This window comes from Cydia amplana, chromosome 22 (assembly GCF_948474715.1).
Source record: "Cydia amplana chromosome 22, ilCydAmpl1.1, whole genome shotgun sequence".
NCBI classification, from domain to species: Eukaryota; Metazoa; Arthropoda; class Insecta; order Lepidoptera; family Tortricidae; genus Cydia; species Cydia amplana.
The window spans coordinates 6,566,781-6,592,246 of NC_086090.1; the positions used below are offsets into that span (position 1 = coordinate 6,566,781).

General features: G+C 38.5%; 3 protein-coding genes across 3 annotated transcripts in view; 1 reads left to right on the forward strand and 2 right to left on the reverse strand.

Annotated features, from left to right (window-relative positions):
• LOC134658314 (protein lethal(2)essential for life-like) overlaps positions 1-6,758 on the forward strand; it is a 224,229-nt gene extending 217,471 nt beyond the window's left edge. The window contains exon 2 of the mRNA XM_063513945.1: positions 6,023-6,758. Coding sequence (XP_063370015.1) covers positions 6,053-6,616 — 564 coding nt within the window. The 5' untranslated portion in view covers positions 6,023-6,052 and the 3' untranslated portion in view covers positions 6,617-6,758. The remainder of the gene's footprint in view (positions 1-6,022) is intronic.
• LOC134658431 (alpha-crystallin B chain-like) lies at positions 276-843 on the reverse strand. The gene has a single exon (XM_063514114.1). The coding sequence runs from the start codon at positions 797-799 to the stop codon at positions 320-322; it is 480 nt and encodes a 159-aa protein (XP_063370184.1). The 5' UTR covers positions 800-843; the 3' UTR covers positions 276-319.
• A 6,516-nt stretch (positions 6,759-13,274) lies between the features above and the next one.
• LOC134658299 (GDNF family receptor alpha-4) overlaps positions 13,275-25,466 on the reverse strand; it is a 321,487-nt gene continuing 309,295 nt past the window's right edge. Inside the window, exons 10-16 of the mRNA XM_063513925.1 lie at positions 21,597-21,802; positions 20,957-21,123; positions 17,729-18,007; positions 17,052-17,259; positions 16,155-16,297; positions 14,824-14,946; positions 13,275-14,156 (exon numbers count right to left, since the gene is read on the reverse strand). Coding sequence (XP_063369995.1) covers positions 13,482-14,156; positions 14,824-14,946; positions 16,155-16,297; positions 17,052-17,259; positions 17,729-18,007; positions 20,957-21,123; positions 21,597-21,802 — 1,801 coding nt within the window. The 3' untranslated portion in view covers positions 13,275-13,481. The remainder of the gene's footprint in view (positions 14,157-14,823; positions 14,947-16,154; positions 16,298-17,051; positions 17,260-17,728; positions 18,008-20,956; positions 21,124-21,596; positions 21,803-25,466) is intronic.

The window sequence follows — 25,466 nt, forward strand, 5'->3', positions numbered from 1 at the left end:
TAGGTACAATTTAAAACCTTAAATCGCCAACTCAAAAATGTACCTATTGAGATGAGACCTGTCACCGAACCCTTCGTGTTTGAAAAATACCAAAAAAATACTAATTAATACATAGGTCCTAACTAACGAAAGTGGCAAATTGGCAATACTCGTACTTGACCGTTTGGCTGTTTTCTATACAAATCTACGAGATTGCTTAGTCGATTTGTATGAACTTATGAAGCATCTGATAAAATACTGCAACTGGCATAGCTAACAAAAAAGCAGGAAACATGATCAAAATAGAAACTTTACTTGGACATTAGGAGACTATTTTACATCATTTCTTCTTCTTTTTACACTCTTCAACAATTTTCTTACAATAATCAGCTGTTGTCACTTTCTCAGCTTTCTGCACCTCAATCATCGATTGCTCCGGCACATTGTTAGTAAGAGATATAGGCACAGACATCTCACAAGGCAGATTTATTTCACAATACTCTCTAGGTGCCGTAATAGTTAAAGTACCATCAGGAGACAGTTCAGACTTTATTTTTTGAGGGATACATCCTTTTGGAAGCTTGAATTTTCTTGTAAACTGCCTTAAGACATACCCTCTCTTCGTTTCTCGTTCCTGTTTGCCTTCGATGCATACGTATTCTGGTCTCGCTTTGACTCTAATTTCTTCTTTGGCGAATTGGTGGATGTTCAGAGTTATTTCGAACTTATCTTTGCCTATTTTGATGGTTGGCCGAAGATTTCTGATTTGCTGGAAGGACACGGCTGGTAGAAAGCGGGCGCAGATTGGTCTTAAAATCATTTTGAGGTATTTTTTAGTCTTATTTAATAAAATACACTTTACAATTTTATTTTTAATATGTTTATCTACTTCATGGTTATTTTGATAACGTCAGTGCCAAAAACTATGTTGGCAGTTGTAGTTAGGATAGTTGGTCAAACCAATTTGTCAGTCAGTAAGAACCAGGAAAACTATACTCATCCTTTTCTTTTGGGTGTTAGTATGTAGTAAGAGAAATATAGTATCACTACTAGACTACTAGTACTAGTAGTCTAGTAGTGCTATAGGTAGTATGTAGTATGATAGTACTATACAGGTTGGCCCATTTAGATCGGTCAGTATTGGAAAATCTGAAACTATAAGACATACGACGATCTCTTCTTAGGAACCATGTCATCGATTTTAGTAACAAGAAAAACTGCATTCATACATTAAAAAAAAATGTGTACTCAGCTCGGGAATCGAACCCGGACGTTTTGAAAAAAAAATATCTAAAATTATTTCTATTTAGATATCGATTGTGTAGGTCTTAAGCAGTAAATGTTACTATGAAACATGATGTCTGAAATGAATAAAATGCATTGTATTCATATCCTTTAATTTATTTTTTCTACTCCAGCACTTAAATGTGTCAATTAAATGACTGACAGTGATATCTAAAGCAATGTCATTTGAATGATTTGTCTAGCTAGCAGTCATCTTATGAGTATAATACAACTGCTTTATTTTTTTTAATGATACAAGTTCCGATCATCTTGATTGAAAGAGGTATGTTTTCATTTACAATAATAACTCTTTTTTTTTTAAATAATAACTCAATTAAAAAAAAAAAAAATACACTCAATGTCAATTTTTTTTTTTTAAGAAGCGCTGGTGGCCTAGCGGTAAGAGCGTGCGACTTGCAATCCGGAGGTCGCGGGTTCGAACCCCGGCTCGTACCAATGAGTTTTTCGTAACTTATGTACGAAATATCATTTGATATTTACCAGTCGCTTTTCGGTGAAGGAAAACATCGTGAGGAAACCGGACTAATCCCAAACGGGCCTAGTTTACCCTCTGGGTGGAAGGTCAGATGGCAGTCGCTTTCGTAAAAACTAGTGCCCACGCCAATTACTGGAATTAGTTGCCAAGCGGACCCCAGGCTCCCATGAGCCGTGGCAAAATGCCGGGACAACGCGAGGAAGATTATTATTATTAACTCATTTTTTTTTAAATAATAACTCTTTTTTTTTAATAATAACTTTTTTTTTTTTTTTTTTTTTTTTTTTTTTTTTTTTTTTTTTGCTGCAGCTGTCATAGAAAAAGTAATGTATGCAACAGCTCATAATTGGTTCTTAAAATTCTCGGGTCTTATTATATCACTGTTGCATAAACTACTATTAGTATGTTTTCGAAATGGCCACCATTTTTTTCAATACATTTTACATAAAAAAAATTTAAATGTATGAATGCTGTTTTTCTTGTTACTAAAATCGATGACATGGTTCCTAAAAAGAGATCGTCGTATGTCTTATAGTTTCAGATTTTCCCATACTGACCGATCTAAATGGGTCACCCTGTATAAAGTTTAAGGCTTCGTCACACAGGCGCGGTTTCCGAGCGGCGCGTAAGCGGGGCGCGCCGCTTTTACATGTAAAACGCTCACGCCCCGCCCGGAAAACGCGCCTGTGTGACGAAGCCTTTAATATAGTTTGTCAAAGGGCTGTCTCACTTCAAACATAGACTGAGAGAATCATACTATCTTTGTCTTACACTAGTACTAGCACCCAAAAGAAAAGGATGAGTGTTTTGTATACATTGATCAATTTAAATTATACAAATTATTAATGTATTTGTATTAATATATTAAATGTGTGTATGTGTATTTTCTGTGTATAAAAAAATACTTAATAAAAAAATAACTTTTGATATAAGCGCCATCTGTCGTCGAGTAGTAAAACCAACAACTACCATTTTATATTTACTGCTTGTAGTTAATTGTAGTGTCGCTGCCGTCTATCTCACATCATACATTTAGGAGGGTTCCATGATTTTGCCATCAGCAAAAGTAAAATGGGAGCGTCGCCCTCGCACCCATAAGTGAGAGCGAGAAACAGATATCTCTTTCTCGCTCTCACTTATGGGTGCGACGCTCCAAGGTCGCGGTGCAGTGCGATAGTCTGTTACCACTTGCGTTTGATATCTAGATAAAAAAAAGAAATTTCGCGAATGTGCCGGCAGCCGGCCGGCTTGTCTGGTGTAAACAAGTTTATGAGATAATAACGTAGGTACATTACATACTTACTACATACACTTTATTTGCACTTGTATTAGAATGGTTTATGACATGTAATGTAAGTAATCTCTGTTTTTATATTCCAGAAGGGTACTGAAAACTGAAATGACTATTCCTTTACCCAATTTACTACTCAATCACCCTGAATTTAAATTAGGTAGACTTGCATTATGGTACAGTCGTGGTAGAGTCTGAGCGGAAAGAGGAGAGTCGTGGAATGTAGCCCAAGGGAGGGAGCCCATACATTCTACGACGCTTCTCTTTCCGCACCATTCCGCACAGACTCTAGGCAGGCGTGTTCTCACTCCGGGATTTCGTCGCTTTGCTACATTGCTACAGGTAGCTAAAGGCTTCGGCACACAGGCGCGTTTTCTGGGCGGGGCGTGAGCATTTTGTATGTAAAAGCGGCGCGCCCCGCTCACGCCGCGCCCGGAAAATGCGCCTGTGTGACGAAGCCTTAAAAGTACATCCGTTCGGCCCCAATTTTGGGGAAAGCCATAAGCCGCGCGTGGCGCTGTCGCCACCTAGCGGCCATATCTGTGCTGTTCGTAACGCGTTTTGTTAGAGAGTGAGTCTTCTGTACTTAGTAAGTACTATTATTTATTCTGTACTTAAGTACCTATTTTCCAAATTTTAGCTAATAGCCAACTAATAGCAGCATGCAATGAATTCGTACTACAACTCTACAAGCTAAACAAGCTGAAGTACATAGGTACTTAAAGGTTCCGTCACACATGCGCGTTTTCCGGGCGAGGCGTGAGCGGGGCGCGCCGCTTTTACATATAAAACGCTCACGCCCCGCCCGGAAAACGCCGGAAACGCCTGTGTGACGGAACCTTTATTTAGCTACTTCCGTCGGTTTTGGCAAACTTAATCTAAGTAAGTACATTAAGTTCCCAAGTCCGTAGGTCCATACACAGGTGGTTTAGGTAAAAACAAAAGTCATAATATTAGGGATGTAACGATACATGATTTTGCCGATACGATACCGATACGGATATTTAAAGTAAATAATCGGCGATACCGATACCGATATCGATAGCCTGGTAGTTAGTTAATAAATCAAATAAATAAAGAATTATATCCTTTATATGCATAAAACATACTTATGTTTAATAGACACTCGATTTTAAGAAGTGTAAAAACTGAAAAATAAAAATAAAGAAAAATATATTCCTATTAGCAAAATAGCACGATTATAGCAGCTTCACTGTTACATCGTAGTAAAACTTACGTAAGTTTTGACACATCAAGTTAAAATTGAGGTGAAGAATATTCTTGCCCAATAAAATACCTTACTGTGGGTTGTTTACATTTTGTTATGATATCGGGAGTAAGTATTTAAATCGGCGATGCCGATATATCGTATCGGTATCGGTATCGTTACATCCCTAGTCATAATTAAGTACAATGAGTACCTACGGCGCGTGAGCGGGGCTCGCCGCTTTTACATACAAAACGCTCACGCCCCGCTCACGCCCCGCCCGGAAAACCCGCCTGTGTGACGAAGCCTTAACCTAACCGAACATCAAATTCAACATTTTCATTAATGTCCAAAATTCCAAATTAATTAGTTGTTCTTCAGCCAACTGATTAAAAACCAGTTAGCTGCGAAATATACACATTCTCCCTACTCCCTACTCCCTATTCCCTAACTAGTACTAGCTAATCTGTCTGAAGTCTATAGGTACCTAAGTAGTAAGTAGGTACCTACCTATAGAGTTCAGACAGATTAGCTTAATTAACTACCCGTCTGCGACGAAGTCATAAAAGTTAATAGATCCATTGTTTATATTCCATCAATTTTCAAAAGACGCATGACCTTGGTCTTGACCTTCCCGTGTATTTGGCCGCCGAAACTGCCGAAAGTACTAGACGTTTCGCGATTGCGCAGAGTCGTTGACCGCGCTACTCATCGCCAGGGCCGCCCAACTTGCGGGCTGGTTTCACTTTTCATTATTTATTTTGGTTTCTACTAGGGTACTAGGTACCCCTAAAATAATAAGTACTAAATATAAAGTTAAAGAGAAATAAATTATGAACAATAAAAATAAAAAGGAAAATCAATATGTACGTGGAGCAAAAAAATATTTGTGTTTTACCTAATGGTTCTCTAAATCATTGCCGAAAATTATTATAATCATAATCTTTATTGTTTGTGAGAAAAGGGTTGCATTGCTAGTAATTACGATCGTAACAATTAATTTTATTAATTATTTACGCTTCGTTTCAAAATTTAAAAACGCGATAACCCAATCTGTATCGATTATGAAATGATAAACTAACTGCTTTATTGTGTGCATGCCTAATTCGGGTTAAAAATTTAAAATTGACAAAATTCTCGCTGATAAGCTGCTGCTCATGCTTTTTATTGAAAAAAAAAATAGCTATTAAAATATGTCACACGTAGGTACCTAAAATAGCATTTTCTGCAGGTTTTTACTTTATATTTTTCCCATAAATTACTTACATTCAAACAGGCTTCGTCTGTCTGTATTAACTGTTTTTTTAATCTTATTTGGTTGCATATGTTGTAGTTGCTTTTCATTTATGTAAAAAAAAGTGTAGGTACCTATACTGATAAATAAAATAAAATAAAGGGATTTATAATTCGTCGGTAAGTTTTCTTCTACAGATGTGAGTTGTTTATTATTACGCCCTGTTAATTTCCTAAAATTTATTTTTTTATTTGTTTTAAGTACTTTGTTCACAATTTATACTTATTGCTTATTGTAAATATATAAATAAATGAGTTGTTTGGTTTAGTTCGAGCGGCCCACAAGAGGGAGCGCCCCTGTCGACAGCCGTAAACAATTTAGTTATCGAGATGTTTCTACTCAATACTAGAGGGCGCGCTGGCGCGTATAAATACCGCGTTCATCTACCAGAGCGCCAGTTGAATTCAAGCAAACAAGCGAAGCGAATCAAAGCGATCACAGCGAACTACGCGATTTGAAGATACCTTCAAGTTCTAACTCAAGTTTATTGAAGCTACAATAATGTCTCTGCTACCGTATATATTGGACGACTGGAACGTACGTCCCCGCTACCATCATCCTAGCCGGCTCCTGGACCAGCACTTCGGCCTCGCCCTGAACCCGGACGACCTGCTCGCCGCCGTCGCCGGGCCAATCGTGACGCCAGAATACTACAGACCATGGCGCCACCTGGCTGCTGCGGCACGGGACATCGGCTCAAGCATTAAAGCGGACAAAGACAAGTTCCAAATCAATCTAGACGTCCAGCACTTCGCCCCAGAAGAGATCTCAGTTAAGACCGTCGATGGCTACATCGTGGTTGAAGGCAAGCATGAAGAGAAGAAAGACGACCACGGTTACATCTCTCGCCAGTTCACTAGGAGATACGCGCTGCCCGAAGGTACTGCCCCAGAGACGGTCGAATCCAAATTGTCTTCTGACGGCGTACTGAGCATCGTCGCACCGAGGAAAGTTCCAGATGCCATTAAGGGTGAAAGAAGCGTTCCTGTGACCCAGACCGGACCGGTTCGGAAGGAGATTAAGGACCAGAGCGAGGGCAGGAACGAAAAGGAGGCTAAGAAGTAAGCGATCGGTTTATCTTGGATACCTATAAAATTGTAAAGCATTCAATGTTTTAATATTCCAAAGTTTGGCAGTGCCATGTTGACTTGATTTTGTATTTATTACCTACTCAGTTTTAAGTTTTAATAAAATCTATTTTAAGCTTTTTTGGATTGTTTTCTTCATCATTCAGGTCCCTTCTTTTTCACTTCAGCCCTAGTAGCACGGTCGCATTTTTATCGTTTATCACCATGCCTGTCACGTTCTAACAAGTATGTAAGTGCGAAAGTGACGGGCATAGTGATAGTCGATAAAAATGGAACCGTGCTGAGCCCGCAGAACGCGTGACTTGTGTTCTTATTGATATAAAAATATGGTCTATATAGGTACTAGGTATAATTAAAGATGTAGGCTGGTTTTAGTGTCACGCGGACCGTCCGTGCGGATCGCTCCGCACCGGACCAATATGTATTAAGTTCAGGGAGCGTTTTAGAGTGGTCCGCGCGGACGACCGTCCGCGCAGACAGCTTTCTCATACAATTTGACGGTGCGGAGCGCACGGACGGTCCGCGTGACACTAAAACCAGCCTTCTTAAAAATCAACAAGTCCTGAATATTATGTAGGTGTAGTCTGTGCGGAAAGAGAAGAGTCGTGGAATGTATGGGTCCCAACCCAATATATATGTCGCAGTAAGATAGATAAAGCCGTTATACAGGGTGTCCCAAGAAGTAGTGATATACTGAAGCTGGGAGGTAGAGGACCTAGAGGGCTATCTGAATCACCCCCATGTATGTTCCGCGATTTTTCGTATTTTCGGAGTTATGATTTTTTTTAATTTTTCACCTATCGCCGAGTACGATGAGATTTTTATTTATGGTGACGTGAATTATTGCGGTAGATGCTTGATTTTTTTTGTGTGCTACGCCGATAGATAGGCCAATTCAGTATGGTAACATTTACTATCGTTAGATCTTTGAATGGAATTAAAAAAAAAAAAATGCCAAGAAAGATAAAATTACCCAGTATGTTCACAACTTCAAGGGCGCTTAGAAAAATAAAACATACTGGGTAATTTTATCTTTCTTGGCATTAATTTTTTTTTAATTCCATTCAGGTCAGGTCAGGTCCTGTGTCTATCTTACTGCGACATATACATACCACGACTCTTCTTTCCGAACAGACTCTAGAGTCTAGTTTAAAGTGTCATTCTATGGAACTTGCTAACTATGTAAACAAAAGTCGCTGTAGGTAAATGTATCATTCAGAGACAATTTCAATATGGTGGTTTGTTTACATAGTTACAAGTTCCAGAGAATGACACTTGTTATGTCTTGTAAAATCCTACTATTTTGCGTAGGTAGTTAGTAATTCTGACCTCTAAATAAATACCGTTAAAGATAAAGAGAAAAAACGACATCAATAATTTTATATGAATCTCTTTATTAGCTACAACAAAATGTCGACATAAGATCCACCTCTGAAAGGACAGTGGGTAAATAATACAATATGTATACGTATGTAATAGTGTATAAAACAATGTCTCTGTCGAAGCTCAGTTACGCATATATCACTACTGTGCTGTGTATTCACATTTTTTTATATCATTTTAATTTCGGTTCAAAATGTAGGTACTTAACCTACTTTATAATATCAGTAAGACAAGATATGGGAAAGTTGGGAAAACTGAGAAGTAACTATCGGAATTTACATATTATTATGATAGCATTGATACAGTCCTACAGTTGACGTCAAATAATGTTTTCACACCACCTATTCGGAAGAGCTTTTTCTTCCCTGCTAGGAGGGATCAAAGTGGCACTTTTCCTCCCTGCTAGGATGGATCAAAGTAACACTTTTCTGTTCTAGCACACTATTTTTACATTCTTTTGCGCATTATTTTTTTAGCTTAAATAATCTGTTTAAGCATCAGATTGTGTCAACACTAAGATTATTTTATTTTTCTCATAGTTGATGTGAAAAGCAGTATGTGTCACACGGTATCAAAATTATTTCGTCTTGGGCGTTAACACTTGAATCCCTCACGCTCAGGATTCTACTTTAGAATCCATCGCTTCATTCAGGATTCAATGTACGCCCTTGACGGAAATATATCATTTTGATCCCTTCAATCCCTTGTAAAACAAACTTCTAAGTATTACATTTTTTGTAGGTACACTACATATTTTTAGTAAGGCAAAAAATGTAAACATATTTTTGACGTCGACTGTAAACAGGTACGTGATTTTGGAAACCTAAAAATAAATAAATTCGTAAAAAAACGGAAATACCTAAACTACATTACCGAGACAACAAAACAAACAAGAAAGGTTTAATTTTAGGGAAAATACCTGTAGTTATTAAAGAGCAATTTCCCATTAAATGAAACCAATATTGAAATATTGACCGTCAATCGGATAGCTGATGTTTTACATAATTCGCCTTTTTCTGCAATTTTATTCAATCTTTTTATAAATTTAATTAAAATAACTTATTTGATAAATTAAATAGCTAAATGGTGAAAAGGTTAAACAATGCAATGTTAGTTTTATATTGTTCTCTTGAACCGAAATAAAAATTTGTCTACAAAATTAATAGTAACTTTCTATACATTTAATTGTAATTTATACTACACTCGTTCCTGCACAGTAATTTGACTAATACACATTTATTAGAAGCGACATAGCAACATGGAACTGAAAAACACATTCAACTATTTTTTTTAATTCTTCGAATTCCATTTTGGTGCTACTTGTAAAGTAATGGTTATAAAAAAATGCCTACAACTGTACAGAAATATGTTCAAAAATAGTTATATGTGAGATGATGTTTTGAGAATGTTAAATTTATGTAGGGAATATTTTATTTTGGTATTAAGTAAAGGAAAAATCGCAAATTTTTATTGTATACCTGTCTTCTTATACCTTTTCTTTTTATAGATTTGCTTGATGACGGGAAACAATTAAGACGATTTTACATATACATATTTATATCTGAAATTATTGATAGTTTGTGATTCGTTAGCCATGTTTTAAGTATGTATAGGTACATTTTGTTTTTTTCATTTACTTATGCCAAATGTAATAAGTAATAGGATAAAATGAGGTGTTGTTTGTAAATCTATTAAGTTATCTATTTAGCAAATGTGCATTCTATACATAAATAATAGCGTTTTATAAAATAACTTTAGATTTCGTCGAGTGTTCGTAAAATATTAACTATTTTCTATATTTTTAATATTTACATGGAAGGCATGAGGCGTGTGCATAAACATTTGTATATTTCGAAAAAAAGGACGTTTTTTTCTCTGAACAGTTCTTTACCTACCTCAGTTTATCCAGGAAAATATCATCACTTAACTAAATAACCAAAAAAAAAAAATCAAAAAGTAATTTTTTTCCACACAAAAAAAAATATTTTCCTGGATCCGGATTTTGATTTCAAAATGTGGAGAACAGAATAATTTTTTTTATATTACAAAACTTTAGCCAATACAAAAACACGACAATATTTTTCATTACTCTACAACAGAACAATAACATTTAATTTAGAAATATCTTCTATATTTCATTTTAAATTATCAATATACTTTTTTTCTAAAATCTAAGCTACATAAAGACGTACACCATGTTTTGCTTTGCAACATCTAACCCTAGAAATACAATAGGTATAAAATTGAGCTTTATTGATATGTATCGTTAGAATCAATTTCGCAAAATTTTTGTGTACTTTTAATGATATGTATGTTTGCTTTGGCGGTTTACGCCAGGGCCCAAGTTTATAATAATATTATATCTTATTAAATACTAAGGGAATCAAAATAATTATACAATATTACCTATGCGCTCTTTTTCAGAATACATAATGTCAAAAAACATATATACAAACGACACATAATTAACGTACCATAATTCACTTATTTTTTTTTGTAATATAAAATAAAGCAGATAAACTTATATTATGTTATAAGACGTAATAACCATTATGTTAATAGTTTAGGACTACAACTACAAACAATGTAAATTTAGTATGAAAAATTCTTGCTATTTAACCATTTTTAACCTTAGAATACAAATAAAATACGATTGCGGTCAAAAGGTTCACACATGCTTAACAATAAGCGTGTTTGTGCGCATCGCTTTATGCGGTAAGTAAATAATAGCGATTCGGGTATAAGAAAATATTAATAAAAGAAACTTTATTATTTTGTACGCGTTATCGCGTTATGCTTTTTATTTTATTAATATATTTGATTGCTTGTTTTGTATCACATTTTTTACGTTTGCAGAAAAATCGGCGATATATTTAGATACTTATAAACCTGTCAAGAGAAAACAGGTTACAATCTACGATTACCGTTCATTCAAATAATTGACAGTAGAGTCACTGTTTTTACCCTATATTTAAAGGTCCACCTTACATACAAAACAGACATCTTCTAATAAATTTAGCGCAAAATGTCAAAAGTTTCTGAACTAACAATTCTGAACATTAATAAGTAATAGAAAAGTTCTCACTCATTCATTTAAAATATCAACTAAACTGCTCTAAAGATTATTTAATTTAATCAAATTAAAACGCTATTAACAATTTTAAACATTTCACTTTCTAATGCAGTAAACAATCTCGAGTGAAGATCTACAAGTAATAGAAAAAAAACGCAACAACTAAAAAAATATTAGAGTTTTTGTACAACAAGTATCTAAACAGTTAAACACATTTAGTCTAATCACTTGTCTAATATTCGTTAAAACTCTTTTAGAACACAAGACTCTAGTCTACTCCAAATTAAAGCTTCATTCTTTACCAATTTAACACGATTCGTTCGTGTGCTGTGCCTGAAACACTGGCTTGTGTAAACCGATGACACATAAAAGGTAAATAAAAAATTGTGGTTCAATGTTATCACAATGTTTGGCTAGACTAGAAAATGTGTCGCACACATACTGAACGTGCATTATGTTGGAATAGTTTTATTACTACAGTATTACAGTATGTGGTACTCACTTAATTCTCTCTTTTTACGCTAACAGCGTACGACAATTAATCAATAATAACTTTTACACAAATCAATTGATATTTTTCAATTTTAATGTGCTAATAAAATAGAAATAAAATACCTTAACCTTTTAATCTGATTCTTATTTTTCATAGGTTTCGCTCATCTGTACTTTGATCTGTGGATATAAATATTTATAACCATTTTAGATAAAGTTTCGCCTAATATATAGTAGTCGGTTCACACAAGCCTTCACCAGCATGTCGGTGTTCGCCTAATTAACGTAGAACTATGAGTAAGTACAACCGCGGACAAACCACGGCAACCGGCACCAAGTTCTTCTGAAAATGGGTCATTTTCTAAATTGTTCATTCAAAATCATTAGAATAATTCAGGTCCCATCGTCAACGGCGAGATTTTATAAACCCTACTACAAAGTTGTAAGGCCCACCAAATCATTTTGCTTCAAATTTAATTTCATTAAAATATGCGGTTATTTATTTTAACCTTTTAACCTTTAATGCGTTTAACTGTCAACTTTCGTTTGGTTTTTGCATACGCTCATCGAGTAGGTATTAGGTATGTAAATTAATTAACGCGAGGTAGAGTGCAAAAGGTTAAAATAAAAGTATAACATATGAATAATTAGAAATAAATGTTAGAGCAGGAAAAGGTTAACAAATTTAATAATTTGACGATTTTGAAGGAACAAATCAAAAACGCCTAATGTGAACAAATAAAAACAAAACAACTATTTTAAACTCCTGGCTCAAAATTAATCGATCCTACATTTTCCTATTATTGCTTTTTTTAATAAAATGCACGAAACTCACGTCCCGCGTGCCGCGGCGTTGCTCGGCTTGTTCGTCGCATGCTAAGAGGGATGCAGCATTTGACATAACTTTTTTATACTATAGCTAATATATTATATATTTTTTATATTTCGCATAATTTCGATTTTCCATACGAACATGTTATTCGCGTATATTATGACGTTGAATGTGTACAGCGTATACTGTGTAGAACCTTAGGACATGAAAACTAGTATCTGCAAATACTATACAATTCTGTACCTCTGTTAAGTTGCTTCAAATATATTATGCTGATTTAATAGGCTCATATTAGATTATTTGAGAAGTAAATAATTTCAGCCTAAAATTTCACAAATATTACACAATGGTGTAAATATGTCAAACATTGCACACCCCGTGCTAAGTGCGTACATATAGACATGAATGCTACACAGTCATTGACAGAAAGGCATATCAACCACTATAAAATGGTACTACTTTACTGTAGAAAGAAATTGCGGGTTCAGCCGGGCTAGCACATGATTGGCGCGACAGTATCTCGCGGCGAGATAGACTACCCGTCCTTCTTTAATTAACATCATCATCCAATCCAATCATTTGCTAGGCCTACAGAGCCACAGACAAGGGTTATCACGAAGTAAATGAATTAATGTTTTTTTTTTATATTTTAGTTTTAGATATAGAACTCCAAGCTTTGTAGGTAAATGTATGACAAATATGATAAAAATAACAACAGTATTTATTTTGATTTTAACCTTTTAACCATTAAATTCAAAATACAATTTTGAAAGGTCGGAATATGTAGTAGTTTTAGTTTAGTTTACTTAGCAGTTTAGTGTAGTACGACGAGCATTGAGCTATGTTTCTTTAACATATTTTTAATACGTTTAACAGTCCGTATGATATCCCATTTGTCTGTAGCTCCACCGCAGGCGTCAGTGTGGAACGAACGTCTAACAGTGTAAAAGGCGCAATAACTCCTATTTACAAAACCCAGCCTTAAAGATCGACCTACAAGCACCAGATCTAAGTCGAAACGAAACCAAATACATTTAACTATACGTTAGTACTGCTCAGTCTTCATACTACTACTAGATTCAGTCCTAAGCTAACGGATTTTACAATCCCATAAGAAGAGGACGCGATTTTTCCAAAACTAAAATCACCAAAAAGCATCTCCGAATCAATAGTACATACAATTTCGTAATACACATCTCTAGAAAAATATTTAGGTATAATTACATCAGCAACAAGTACATTAAAATTAGTAAATATTGTAATACTCACAGCTTTTATGATATGTTTTATTTCCTTATAATTATGTACATCTATATAACTTATTTCTAATTTTTCATCGTGTTTCGGTGCGATACCTAAAGCGAGTGCGCGGTGCGGAGTACCAATGTATTTTACAACAGCTACTGTGCTAACACCCTTTAATGTAGATATAAAATCCGAAAAATATTTGTCTGGAACGCCCGATGTAGCAATCTCGAATAAATTCGATAAAGAATTGACGATCTTAACGATGATAGTGTTGAGGATGTTGAGATTGAGAAGGATAGTGGCGAGGGTGATGAAGATGTAGAGGTCCTTGATGGGCCTGGTGGCGGCGATGGCGGAGCTGGGGGGAGTCGGGTACACCACGTCCACCTCGGCGATCTTGAAGATGGATAGGAGCAGGTGGGAGGAGATGTCCTCGTGCTGGGAGTTGATGCGAGCTTTGACGATCTTTAGGACGTCGATGCACTCCTCCTGAAAATATTGAATGATTGTTTTAATTAAAGTTATTTACTTAGCATCGTAGATTATGTATTGCGATATTTCAAAACTTGAATCCGAAAGACTGATTATGAAGTTTCCTTTTTCCGTCAAAGGAATTTTGTAATAGTTCCAATCATTTGACGCAATATACAAGGACCTCAGCTGTTTTCCGGTGAGCCTTCTGGATGTGACATGTCACTGCTAGATAGAGTGCGGAAAGAGAATTTATTTTAATTTGGTTTTTTATTTTATTCTCTCATTGACATTACTGATTCAAACATTGTTATATTTTAAGACTATTTCTATTTTTGTGTTGAGACTATTATTATTTTATTACTATATATTTTTTATTTTTTCTGTATACAATTGACGATCTTTTTGTGAATTTCTGCTATTTTTATGAAAGAATAACATGTAAATTTTCAATGAGAAATAAATATTATCTATCTATCTATTTGATCCCATACATTTCACGACTCTATCATTATACTCGTTTCATAACTCTGATCGACAGAAAAGGTGGTTAAATTATGTATTCATTAGTAGGTACACTCTTGATATGATATTTGCACCAGCTACCAGCTCCAAGTAAATTAATTCCTAGAAGATGAGCAGATGAAGGAGTTTCTTCTTAAGTATTAGTGAATTGGAAAGTTACCTTTTCCTTGTCAAGCAAGGGCTCCCCGGCCTCCTTGAGCGCGTCCTGCTCCTTGGCGGGGACGCTAGCCGAGATGATCACGTTCTCGTTGCTGATGTTGAACAACGTCAGGGTGCAGTTCGTCTGAAATGTCAACGGTACAATTATTAATCAGGATATTATGGAAATTATGTTATTGATATTAGGAATGTTGCTATACCCTCGCAGGGACCGCAGGGTTCATGTTGAAACTGTACTTAGCCCTAAGATCCTCTGTACACATGAAATGCAATAAAATATAGGTATGAGTATGAGTAGAAATTTAATGTGACACGAAACCTTGGTCCATGATCATCAGACACCGGACAAGTTGTGAAAGAAATTTCGAATAAACTTGTCTGGGTGTCTGGCGACTTGCGGGCGGGCGAATATTTCGCTCAGCGGCTAAGTCTGGCAATCCAGGTAACTTTAGATTTTTAATGTTTCATATTTATCTTGTACATTTACTTTCAATATCCTATGTAACATAACTTAAGAAATTATGTATAAGATGTAACCTTTTGAGCTTAATAAACTTTATCTTATCTAAATTAACTAAGCAAAAAAATGTGACACAACGCGATATTGCAGAAATTCAATTTGAACAAGCAATTCAGTACTACTTAAGTCGCCCAGTCACAAATAGCAACATACACATTTAACAGATTTTTCATGAATTCAAACTCAAGGCTTGAGCCTATAAGTATCTGTGCAAATTTGGTGCAAATAGTTTGGTCACCGGAGCATTGGAAGGTAAAAATATTCTTTTCACCTCAGCAGCTCGAACAAGGGTACTTTGCTACTTAAAAACAGTGAGCAAAATCGCATTTTGCTCACTGAGTGAGACAAAATGAGCAAAATGCAATTTGCTCACTCAGTGAGCAAAATGCGATTTTGCTCACTGTTTTTAAGTAGCAAAGTACCCTTGTTCGAGCTGCTGAGGTGAAAATGTAATTGTTGGTATATCTTAAGAAAACATGAGTGAATAGAGGTAAGTGATGAAGAAGGAATAAATTTTTCGGGTTCTCTAATATGTTCTCACTAATGAGGTGAAAAGTTTTGTGAACTACACGAGATCAAAGTTATTTCCATCTCGTGCGCTTTGAGTCCCTTACTACGCTCAAGATTCTAAATTAGATTCACTCGCTACGCTCGTGAATCTAGTATAGAATCTTTCGCTTGCACGGGACTCAAAATAAGCACTCGAAGAAATATCAAACTTTGATCTCTTGTTGTACAAATAACTATTTTTGTTCTTACCGTCAAAGTCAAAGGGAATTACTTCCCATAGTGTCATGTACAAGAACCCTTACCTCTCGCTGCACCGTATGCAAGTAAGTCTGCAGCAACCTGACAGCATCCTCGGCCCCTAGCCCGGTGTGCGGTCGCAGGAGGGCTTCGTCCACCGAGCTGAACCCGAGCAGCAAGTACACGCCTTCGGGGAGCTTGTATTCTCCTGGAAAATGTTCAGGTTCTGATGATGAACTTGAAATTATGATCTTAAACCAAATTTACACACTCAGTCGGCTCCGATCGGCTGTTTTCGGAAGTGGATATTATAAAGCCTTTTTAGGGTTTCTATTGTTTCCCAAAAAGTTTTAACTCATAATGTATTGTTTGCTTGCATTTTCGTTAGTCATAATTCATTTGGTTCAGAAACGCGTCACTTTTCAGGATTGCCATAAAACAAACCTAACCTATCTATAGGATAACCTTACGAAAATCCTGAAAAGTTAACAGTTTCAGTTTTAAGACTAATGATAATAAGACAAACAATACATTAGGACTTAAAACTTTATGGGAAACAAAGGAACCTCACCTTTTTAATATACAATGAAACTACTAGCAGCGTTGTATCGGACACATGGGCTAGTTCATCACGTGCTTGTTTTTTGCTTAAGGTCTCAATTGTCTCGCAATAGGCTGGTGGGAATCGGGTTTTATGGGTGGTCGAGTTTATTGTAGGCCTGTTAAGGGAGTAATCTACCAGTAATGTGTCTTACCAGGATTAGGCCTCATGCAGCGTTATCGTCTCCCGCGATAACAACAGCACCGGCCTCTACAAGCATGGTAGGCTGGCGCATCGTGCGAGTTATGTGGTGACGGGATGGACATAACGCTCGAGGTACGTAAGCCACCTTGCAGGATACTTGCTGGCTTTAAAGACAGTTTGCACGGTAAGGGAGTAATCTACCAGTAATGTGTCTTACCAGGATTAGGCCTCATGCAGATGAACGAGCCCGAGTAGCAATAGCACCGTCCTCTGTAAGCCTGGTAGGCTGGCGCGGCGTGCGAGTAATGTGCGAGGCGGGAGGAACACGGCGCCCGGGGCACGCAAGCCACCTTGCAGGACACTTGCAGACTGTGCTCGCACACGCACAGGTCCGTGCATTCGGCGAGCTCGGCGGAGCGGTACAGCTGGTATAAGATAAACAATGTTAATAAAATTGATCTGAGTGTTAGTAGACGAGTTTTGTTGGAGGATGTGTTTTGGCAAAGGTGAGAAATTTCTTGACTGACTAGATTATTCTTAGGGTGTCTCTAGGTCGAGCGAGCGCGTCTGTTTGTGATAAACACGTTAACAGTGAGCAAGTAATTTGCGCACCAGTAACGTGCCTATTCGGTAAACCTGGAAGCACTTCTTGATACTGCAAAATTTTTGAATGAATGATCGAGAAAATTTTGATATTTGAAGAAAATTGTTTGCAGTTTTGGCGTCGGCTGTATAAACATCATCAAGCCATAAGATAAATACGCGCAGACATTTGGATCAGAGAATATTACCTCTGAGGATTTAAAAGTAGCGTATTTTTTTTAGTCATATTGCATTACTAGACATAAAGGCAGCAAAATGCTTATATAATATACGGCTACAAACTGTACTAACCCTCCTGGTCTCCCCCATCTTAATATACTGCGCCTCATCATCGCTCTCAGGCTTCTTCACTATACAATACTTCGTCGGCTCCAGCGTCGTCGTCGGTCGAGGCGTAGTTGTAGTCGTAGTAGTCGTAGTCGTAGTGGTAGTGGTAGTGGTTGTGGTAGTGGTGGTGGGGGCCTCGGTGGTCTCGATGATGACCGGGGCGACGGGCTCGGAGATCTCCTCCGGGATTTCGGGGCGGATGGTCTGGTCGGAGCGGGTGGTGATCGGGCTGAGGCGGTTATCCTGGAAGATGAAGTTACAATATATGTTAGGCCCTCAGCACTCAGCACATGGCGTCGTAACGTAGACGTATCGTAATACGTGCGTAGAACGAGAGCGCTACGAGCACGGACAAGTTCAAACGTATTGTATATAGTCGTAGCATAGCGTATGAGATTCAAAAGATCGTCTGTTACTTTGACGGTCATCTTCCCATCTTGTATACTTTTACGAGGGGTATTCAAAATATTCTCGGTATGAGAATGAAAACAAACAAGTACGAAAAGTTTGATATTTTTATTTTTCAATATACTCCCCCCCTATGTTCATACACTTAAAAGATCGATCAATTTTTTTTTTTAATCCTGCATAAAAATATTTTTTATCTTTGGTGTAAAAATGCTCCTCCACTGCCGCCTTCAATGCTTTATCATCGGAAAATTTATTTCCACGCAGATCCTTTTTAAGATTGGGGAACAAAAAGAAGTCGCTGGGGGCTAAGTCCGGACTATACGGTGGGTGAGTAACAGTTTCAAACCCACATTCAACAATAGCTGCCTTGGCAATATGAGCAGTATGGACGGGGGCGTTGTCATGCAGAAACACCTTTGGTTAACTTTCCTCGCCTCTTTTCTTTGATTACATCCTTTAATTGACGTAGAATGTTAGCGTAGTACTGTCCTGTGATATTTACACCTTTTTCTTTATAATCGATCAGTAATACTCCTTCACAATCCCAAAATATCGTGGCCATGACCTTGCCAGCTGAAGGGATGACCTTGAACTTCTTGGGATGAGCTGAACCCTTAATGTGCCACTGCATGGACTCTTGTTTACTCTCTGGGTCATAATGATGAACCCAGGTTTCATCTCCAGTAACTATTCTTTGCAGCACCTCATCAGGATTTTCACCGCACAGGTCAATAAAATCGGAACAACAAGCTACACGCATGTCTTTTTGAAGCCGAGTCAGCATTCGCGGAACCCATCTTGCACTTACTTTTGACATATTAAGATGGTCATGGATAATATCATGTACGGTACCAATAGAGAGATTGGTTACTTGTGCTATAGATTTTACCTTCACTCGACCATCTTCCAATATAAGTTTTTCCACTTTATCAATGTTTTCTTGTGAAGTAGCTACTACAGGCCGGCCAGGTCTAGGGTCGTCTTCAACACTCTCCCTTCCACGTTTAAACTCGCTTGACCACTTTTGAATGGTAGATAAAGAAGGAGCAGACTCACGGTAAACACAATCCATTTCCTCTTTTATGGTTTTTTGATTTTTACCCTGTTTTGTCAAGAATTTTATCACGCATCGATGTTCTAATTTAGTTAACATTGTCAATTCCCACATGATGTTCATGTTTGTTCAGCAATTGCAGAAAAACAAAAGAACATCTCGGTTCGAATTATACTTTTTTTTAATGTCAATGAATAAACCTTAGCGGCCAGTAACGAAAGAAATTTTAGAAGAGGTTGTAAGATATCAATACCGAGAATATTTTGAACGCCCCTCGTATCTACATCTTATGTAATCTTTTTGTGAACATGTGTTATTTTCTTGTCTTTTTAGGGTTCCGTACCTAAAAAGGAAAAAAATGGAACCCTTATAGGATCACTCGTGCATGTGTCTGTCCGACCATTCCCCTCCCCTTTATCTCCGAAACCCAGTAGTTTCTAAAATTTTGCAAAAATACACTAAATGGTTCTTTACCTATAGATGACAGGAAAACCTATTAGAAATGTGCAGTCAAGCGTGAGACGAACTTAATGTACGGAACCCTTAGGTTCCAAAGAACGCGAGTCCGACTCGCACTTGGCCGGTTTTTTCGTATCTCTTGAGCAACAAGAGGATGCTCACCTGTGGTTGAGGAGGAATGACCTGCGCCACGTGGGTGGTGTGGCGGTGGTGGTTGGTGGTGTGGTGTACCGCCGGCGCGGGCGCCACGGTGACGATACCGTCGTCGTAGAGTGAGGTGGTGATCATGTTGCCGTAGGTCTTCACAAGAGGATGCTCACCTGTGGTTGAGGAGGAATGACCTGCGCCACGTGGGTGGTGTGGCGGTGTTGGTTGGTGGTGTGGTGTACCGCCGGCGCGGGCGCCACGGTGACGATACCGTCGTCGTAGAGTGAGGTGGTGATCATGTTGCCGTAGGTCTTCACAAGAGGATGCTCACCTGTGGTTGAGGAGGAACGACCTGCGCCACGTGGGTGGTGTGGCGGTGGTGGTTGGTGGTGTGGTGTACCGCCGGCGCGGGCGCCACGGTGACGATACCGTCGTCGTAGAGTGAGGTGGTGATCATGTTGCCGTAGGTCTCCACAAGAGGATGCTCACCTGTGGTTGAGGAGGAACGACCTGCGCCACGTGGGTGGTGTGGCGGTGGTGGTTGGTGGTGTGGTGTACCGCCGGCGCGGGCGCTACGGTGACGATACCGTCATCGTAGTGTGAGGTGGTGATCATGTTGCCGTAGGTCTTCACAAGAGGATGCTCACCTGTGGTTGAGGAGGAATGACCTGCGCCACGTGGGTGGTGTGGCGGTGGTGGTTGGTGGTGTGGTGTACCGCCGTCGCGGGCGCCACGGTGACGATACCGTCGTCGTAGAGTGAGGTGGTGATCATGTTGCCGTAGGTCTCCACAAGAGGATGCTCACCTGTGGTTGAGGAGGAACGACCTGCGCCACGTGGGTGGTGTGGCGGTGGTGGTTGGTGGTGTGGTGTACCGCCGGCGCGGGCGCTACGGTGACGATACCGTCATCGTAGTGTGAGGTGGTGATCATGTTGCCGTAGGTCTTCACAAGAGGATGCTCACCTGTGGTTGAGGAGGAATGACCTGCGCCACGTGGGTGGTGTGGCGGTGGTGGTTGGTGGTGTGGTGTACCGCCGTCGCGGGCGCCACGGTGACGATACCGTCGTCGTAGAGTGAGGTGGTGATCATGTTGCCGTAGGTCTCCACAAGAGTATGCTCACCTGTGGTTGAGGAGGAACGACCTGCGCCACGTGGGTGGTGTGGCGGTGGTGGTTGGTGGTGTGGTGTACCGCCGGCGCGGGCGCCACGGTGACGATACCGTCGTCGTAGAGTGAGGTGGTGATCATATTGCCGTAGGTCTTCACGTGGTAGTCGCTCTGGGATTCCACTGGAATAAAGAAGGTTGAATTTATGGTTTACTATCAGTTATCATTCCGAGGACGATTTCCTTCGGCTGTAGAATGAGCTTCCTGCCAAGGTTTTCTTGACTATTACAGTATGGGTTTCTTCAAATAAGGAATGCACGAATGTCATGGCCGTGTCGTAATAAGTATTTAATTTGTGCTTCTCACATACCTACTGACAGGATCACGTATGCGTTTAACAGACGCGAGGGTTGAGTCAAAGCTAAATCTTTCGTGCGTAACTTCTGGCAGTTCTTTTTCTGTAGTTCACCGCCGCAAGGATTCAGCCAGAATAATCTCTGCCAGCCGAGATTGCAGAGACAGTCGTGTAGATGGAAAGGCCGTCCCGCTCATGTCCCCATGCACGCGCAAGCGGCCCGCAGTTGAGTCCCGAGTACGGCTATCCATTCAACCATGCCTAAGATACAAAAACAGTTATTTCTTTATAATCGCTCACCGACGCAAGGATTCAGCCACAGCAGCCTCTGCCAGCCGAGGCAATCGTACAGCTGCGCAAAGTCCGTGCCCCTGCACGCGCAAGCGGCCCGCAGTTGAGTCCCGAGCACGGCTAGCACGGCGGCGCGGCAGGCCGCGGGTGCGCCCGCGCAGCCTTGAGTCACGGCGTCCACGGCGCACCATTGCTCGTAGTTCTCTAGGCGAAGTCTGAAAAAATAAATAGGGTTAAGTTAATATGTGAAATGTCTTTAGTGACCAAATTATGTATGATTTATTTTGTAGAATGACTGCTTTTGGCGTAATAGGATAAATAAAACCTTTTAAGAATCCAGATCAGCTATCATGGTCGCATTTTTATCACCTGTCATGCCATGCGTCACTTTCGCACTTACATATTTGTTAGAACGTGACAGCCATGGTGACAAATGATAAAGAGCCGGCCATCTTAGCCCTACAGCCCTAGTAGCACGGTCGCATTTTTATCGTTTATCACCATGCCTGTCACGTCCTAACAAGTAAGTATATATGTCGCAGTAAGACAGATAAAGCCGTTATATAGTTATAACCCTAGGGATATAATTATATGTCGTAACATAGTTATACGAAAGCGATTCATTACTATCTTACTAGGAATATAACTATAATACGTCTTTAGTTTAGTGATATAGTTATATTACTAGATTCAGTTTAGTGAAATAATTGTAGGTAGGATTGCGGCGGTGCGGCGGAGGTATAGTTATATCCCTAGGGATATAGTTATATGCCGTATAATACGTATTATAATCGTATTATGATTATAATACGGTATTTGACTAAACTAATGTGGTTAAATGGTTATAAATCTGCCAGGGAATCAATGAACAGTAAGTATATTCATTTTTATTTTTATTACAAAATCAATTTTGTTGGTTGCAATTAGTTGTAATACTTTTTAGCAATATTACGTAAAAGTACAAGTCGATTCACGAAAGCTGGCGCGAGATTTCTACTGAGTGACAGCTATTTTCATAGAAATTCTGTCAAATCTCGCGCCAGCTTTCGTGAATCGACCGCAATGACTCATAAACCCTTAAAAATAGCAGCATGAAAATATAATATTAAGATACATGAAATCCAATCCAAGATACATAAAATCTATTGAATAAATGAACAGTATTTCACAATCTTTTTTAACTTTTGTTCTTACATGACGCGGAATCATGACATCTAGAATTATATAGTACTGAATGCTTCTTGCAGGCGCATCTTTTAGTATTTGATTTTTTACAGGAACATTTGAAATAACCTTGGCCACCAAATGGCGATAATTTTTAGCATATTTCTCTCAGCGACAACTCTTCATTTGGTATAGGATCATTCAAAGTAATGTTTGTTAGCTGTATTGCATTTCTGGGTAACCAATCTTTCAGAATACTGTGACGTCCAGGCGCCGTTGTGTACTGGGTGACCAAATGAAACAACTGTTATCGCTTGAGCACTCCGCAGCCACGCGCACGCCATGACACTTCCCTATGGAGTGAAGCTAGCGGGTAGTTGCGTCGTACTGTTTATTGTGTAACCGTCACAAATACCAACTGAAGTTCCAATTTTATGACTTTCATTTCGCTTTTCTAAAACTTTTCCCAATATATTTTTTTGATCTAATGGTCCACGATCTACCTTTGGTATCTCTATCAAAACTGAAGATCCAATTACTTATTACTATCTTACTAGGAATATGATTATAATACGTACTATATGGCATATAACTATAACCCTAGGGATATAACTAGACCTCCGCCGCACTCCTACCTACAATTACTATCTTACTAGGAATATGATTATAATACGTACTATACGGCATATAACTATATCCCTAGGGATATAACTAGACCTCCGCCGCACTCCTACCTACAATTACTATCTTACTAGGAATATGATTATAATACGTACTATACGGCATATAACTATATCCCTAGGGATATAACTATACCTCCGCCGCACCGCCGCACTCCTACGTACAATTATTTCACTAAACTGAATCTAGTAATATAACTATATCACTAAACTAAAGACATATTATAGTTATATTCCTAGTAATCTTACTAGGAATATAACTATAATATGTCTTATATAGTTACAACCCTAGGGATATAATTATATGTCGTAACATAGTTATACGAAAGCGATTCATTACTATCTAGTAATGAATCGCTTTCGTATAACTATGTTACGACATATAATTATATCCCTAGGGTTGTAACTATATAACGGCTTTGTCTATCTTACTGCGACATATATATATAAAAGCGAAAGTGACGGGCATAGTGATAGTCGATAAAAATGGAACCGTGCTGAGCCCGCAGGAGACTTTAATACTTTGTCATTTATTTATCCTCTTAAGACCCTGTGTACAAATTTTTGTACATATTATATTACAAACATTTTTTTGAACTTTCATTGAGTAACTAAGGGTTCCAAATTCAAAAACAAAACAAATGCTTCTTGCTCTCAGGAGGTTTTGAAACATTTCATATTATTATCATGACTCGTCATCCAAACATTAAATGTTAACTGCCAAGTACATAATATTATTAATTTATTTAGAAGTTACCATAAATAACGTATTAATGCAACTTACACTTACACAATGTCCCAATAATCGGTCACAAATGTTGGTATAATATGTAATGTCTACAGTGGAGACTCTTCACAACTAAAAGGTGTGAACGAAGGTCAAAAACTACAAAATTCCACCCCGTTTTGATAACGGACGTAATGACGATATACAACGGGAGTAATGACAATATGACAATAATGTAATTCGATGTATCAATATGGTAACGTAAGCGAGATAGTTGGCTTTGATGCTTTCTTTCGCACCGTATTTTTTGGTTACATCTACTACGAGTATGTACCTACATACTGCTTCGCAGGACAGACTCGACGGAAATATACATACTTATCTAAAAAGATATAATATATGTACATATGTATAGCTGGGAATCAAGCGCTGGTGGCCTAGCGGTAAGAGCGTGCGACTTGCAATCCGGAGGTCGCGGGTTCGAACCCCGGCTCGTACCAATGAGTTTTTCGGAACTTATGTACGAAATATCATTTGATATTTACCAGTCGCTTTTCGGTGAAGGAAAACATCGTGAGGAAACCGGACTAATCCCTAAACGGGCCTAGTTTACCCTCTGGGTTGGAAGGTCAGATGGCAGTCGCTTTCGTAAAAACTAGTGCCCACGCCAATTACTGGGATTAGTTGCCAAGCGGACCCCAGGCTCCCATGAGCCGTGGCAAAATGCCGGGACAACGCGAGGAAGATGATGATGTATAGCTGGGAATGATGCATAATCATGACCACGCCTTCAATTAGTGACCTACTAACCCATACCGAAGGGTATGAAACACTAAAAACCGATTTGCATATTGCATATTCTAATAGGTACATGTTTAATTCACTAGGTAGCCCTTTCATCGAAGGGTGTTAAGGCTCCTCTACACGATGGGCCAACGCCGGCCACTCCAAGGGACGCAGCCATGCGGTAGAATGAGATAGCAATATCACTTGCTCCCTCTAACGCATAAATAAATGCATCCCTTGGAGTGGCTGGCGTTGGCCCATCGTGTAGAAGAGCCATTAGTTAACAAGTTGACGAAACACATCCAAAACGAGAAAATTCCCGGATCCAAAATATTAAATACAATCTGATTTAAGTATTCATGCTCTGAAAGTGGGTCATTCTTGTTCTATGAAGTGTGCAGAAAGCGATACATTTTTGCACTAGGGCATTTTTATTTCCAATATTCGTTTGTTTAATGTTTTTTTTACGATGGGCACTTAAAATCCATTGAAAACTAAATTTTAATTGCTATCGTATCGTAA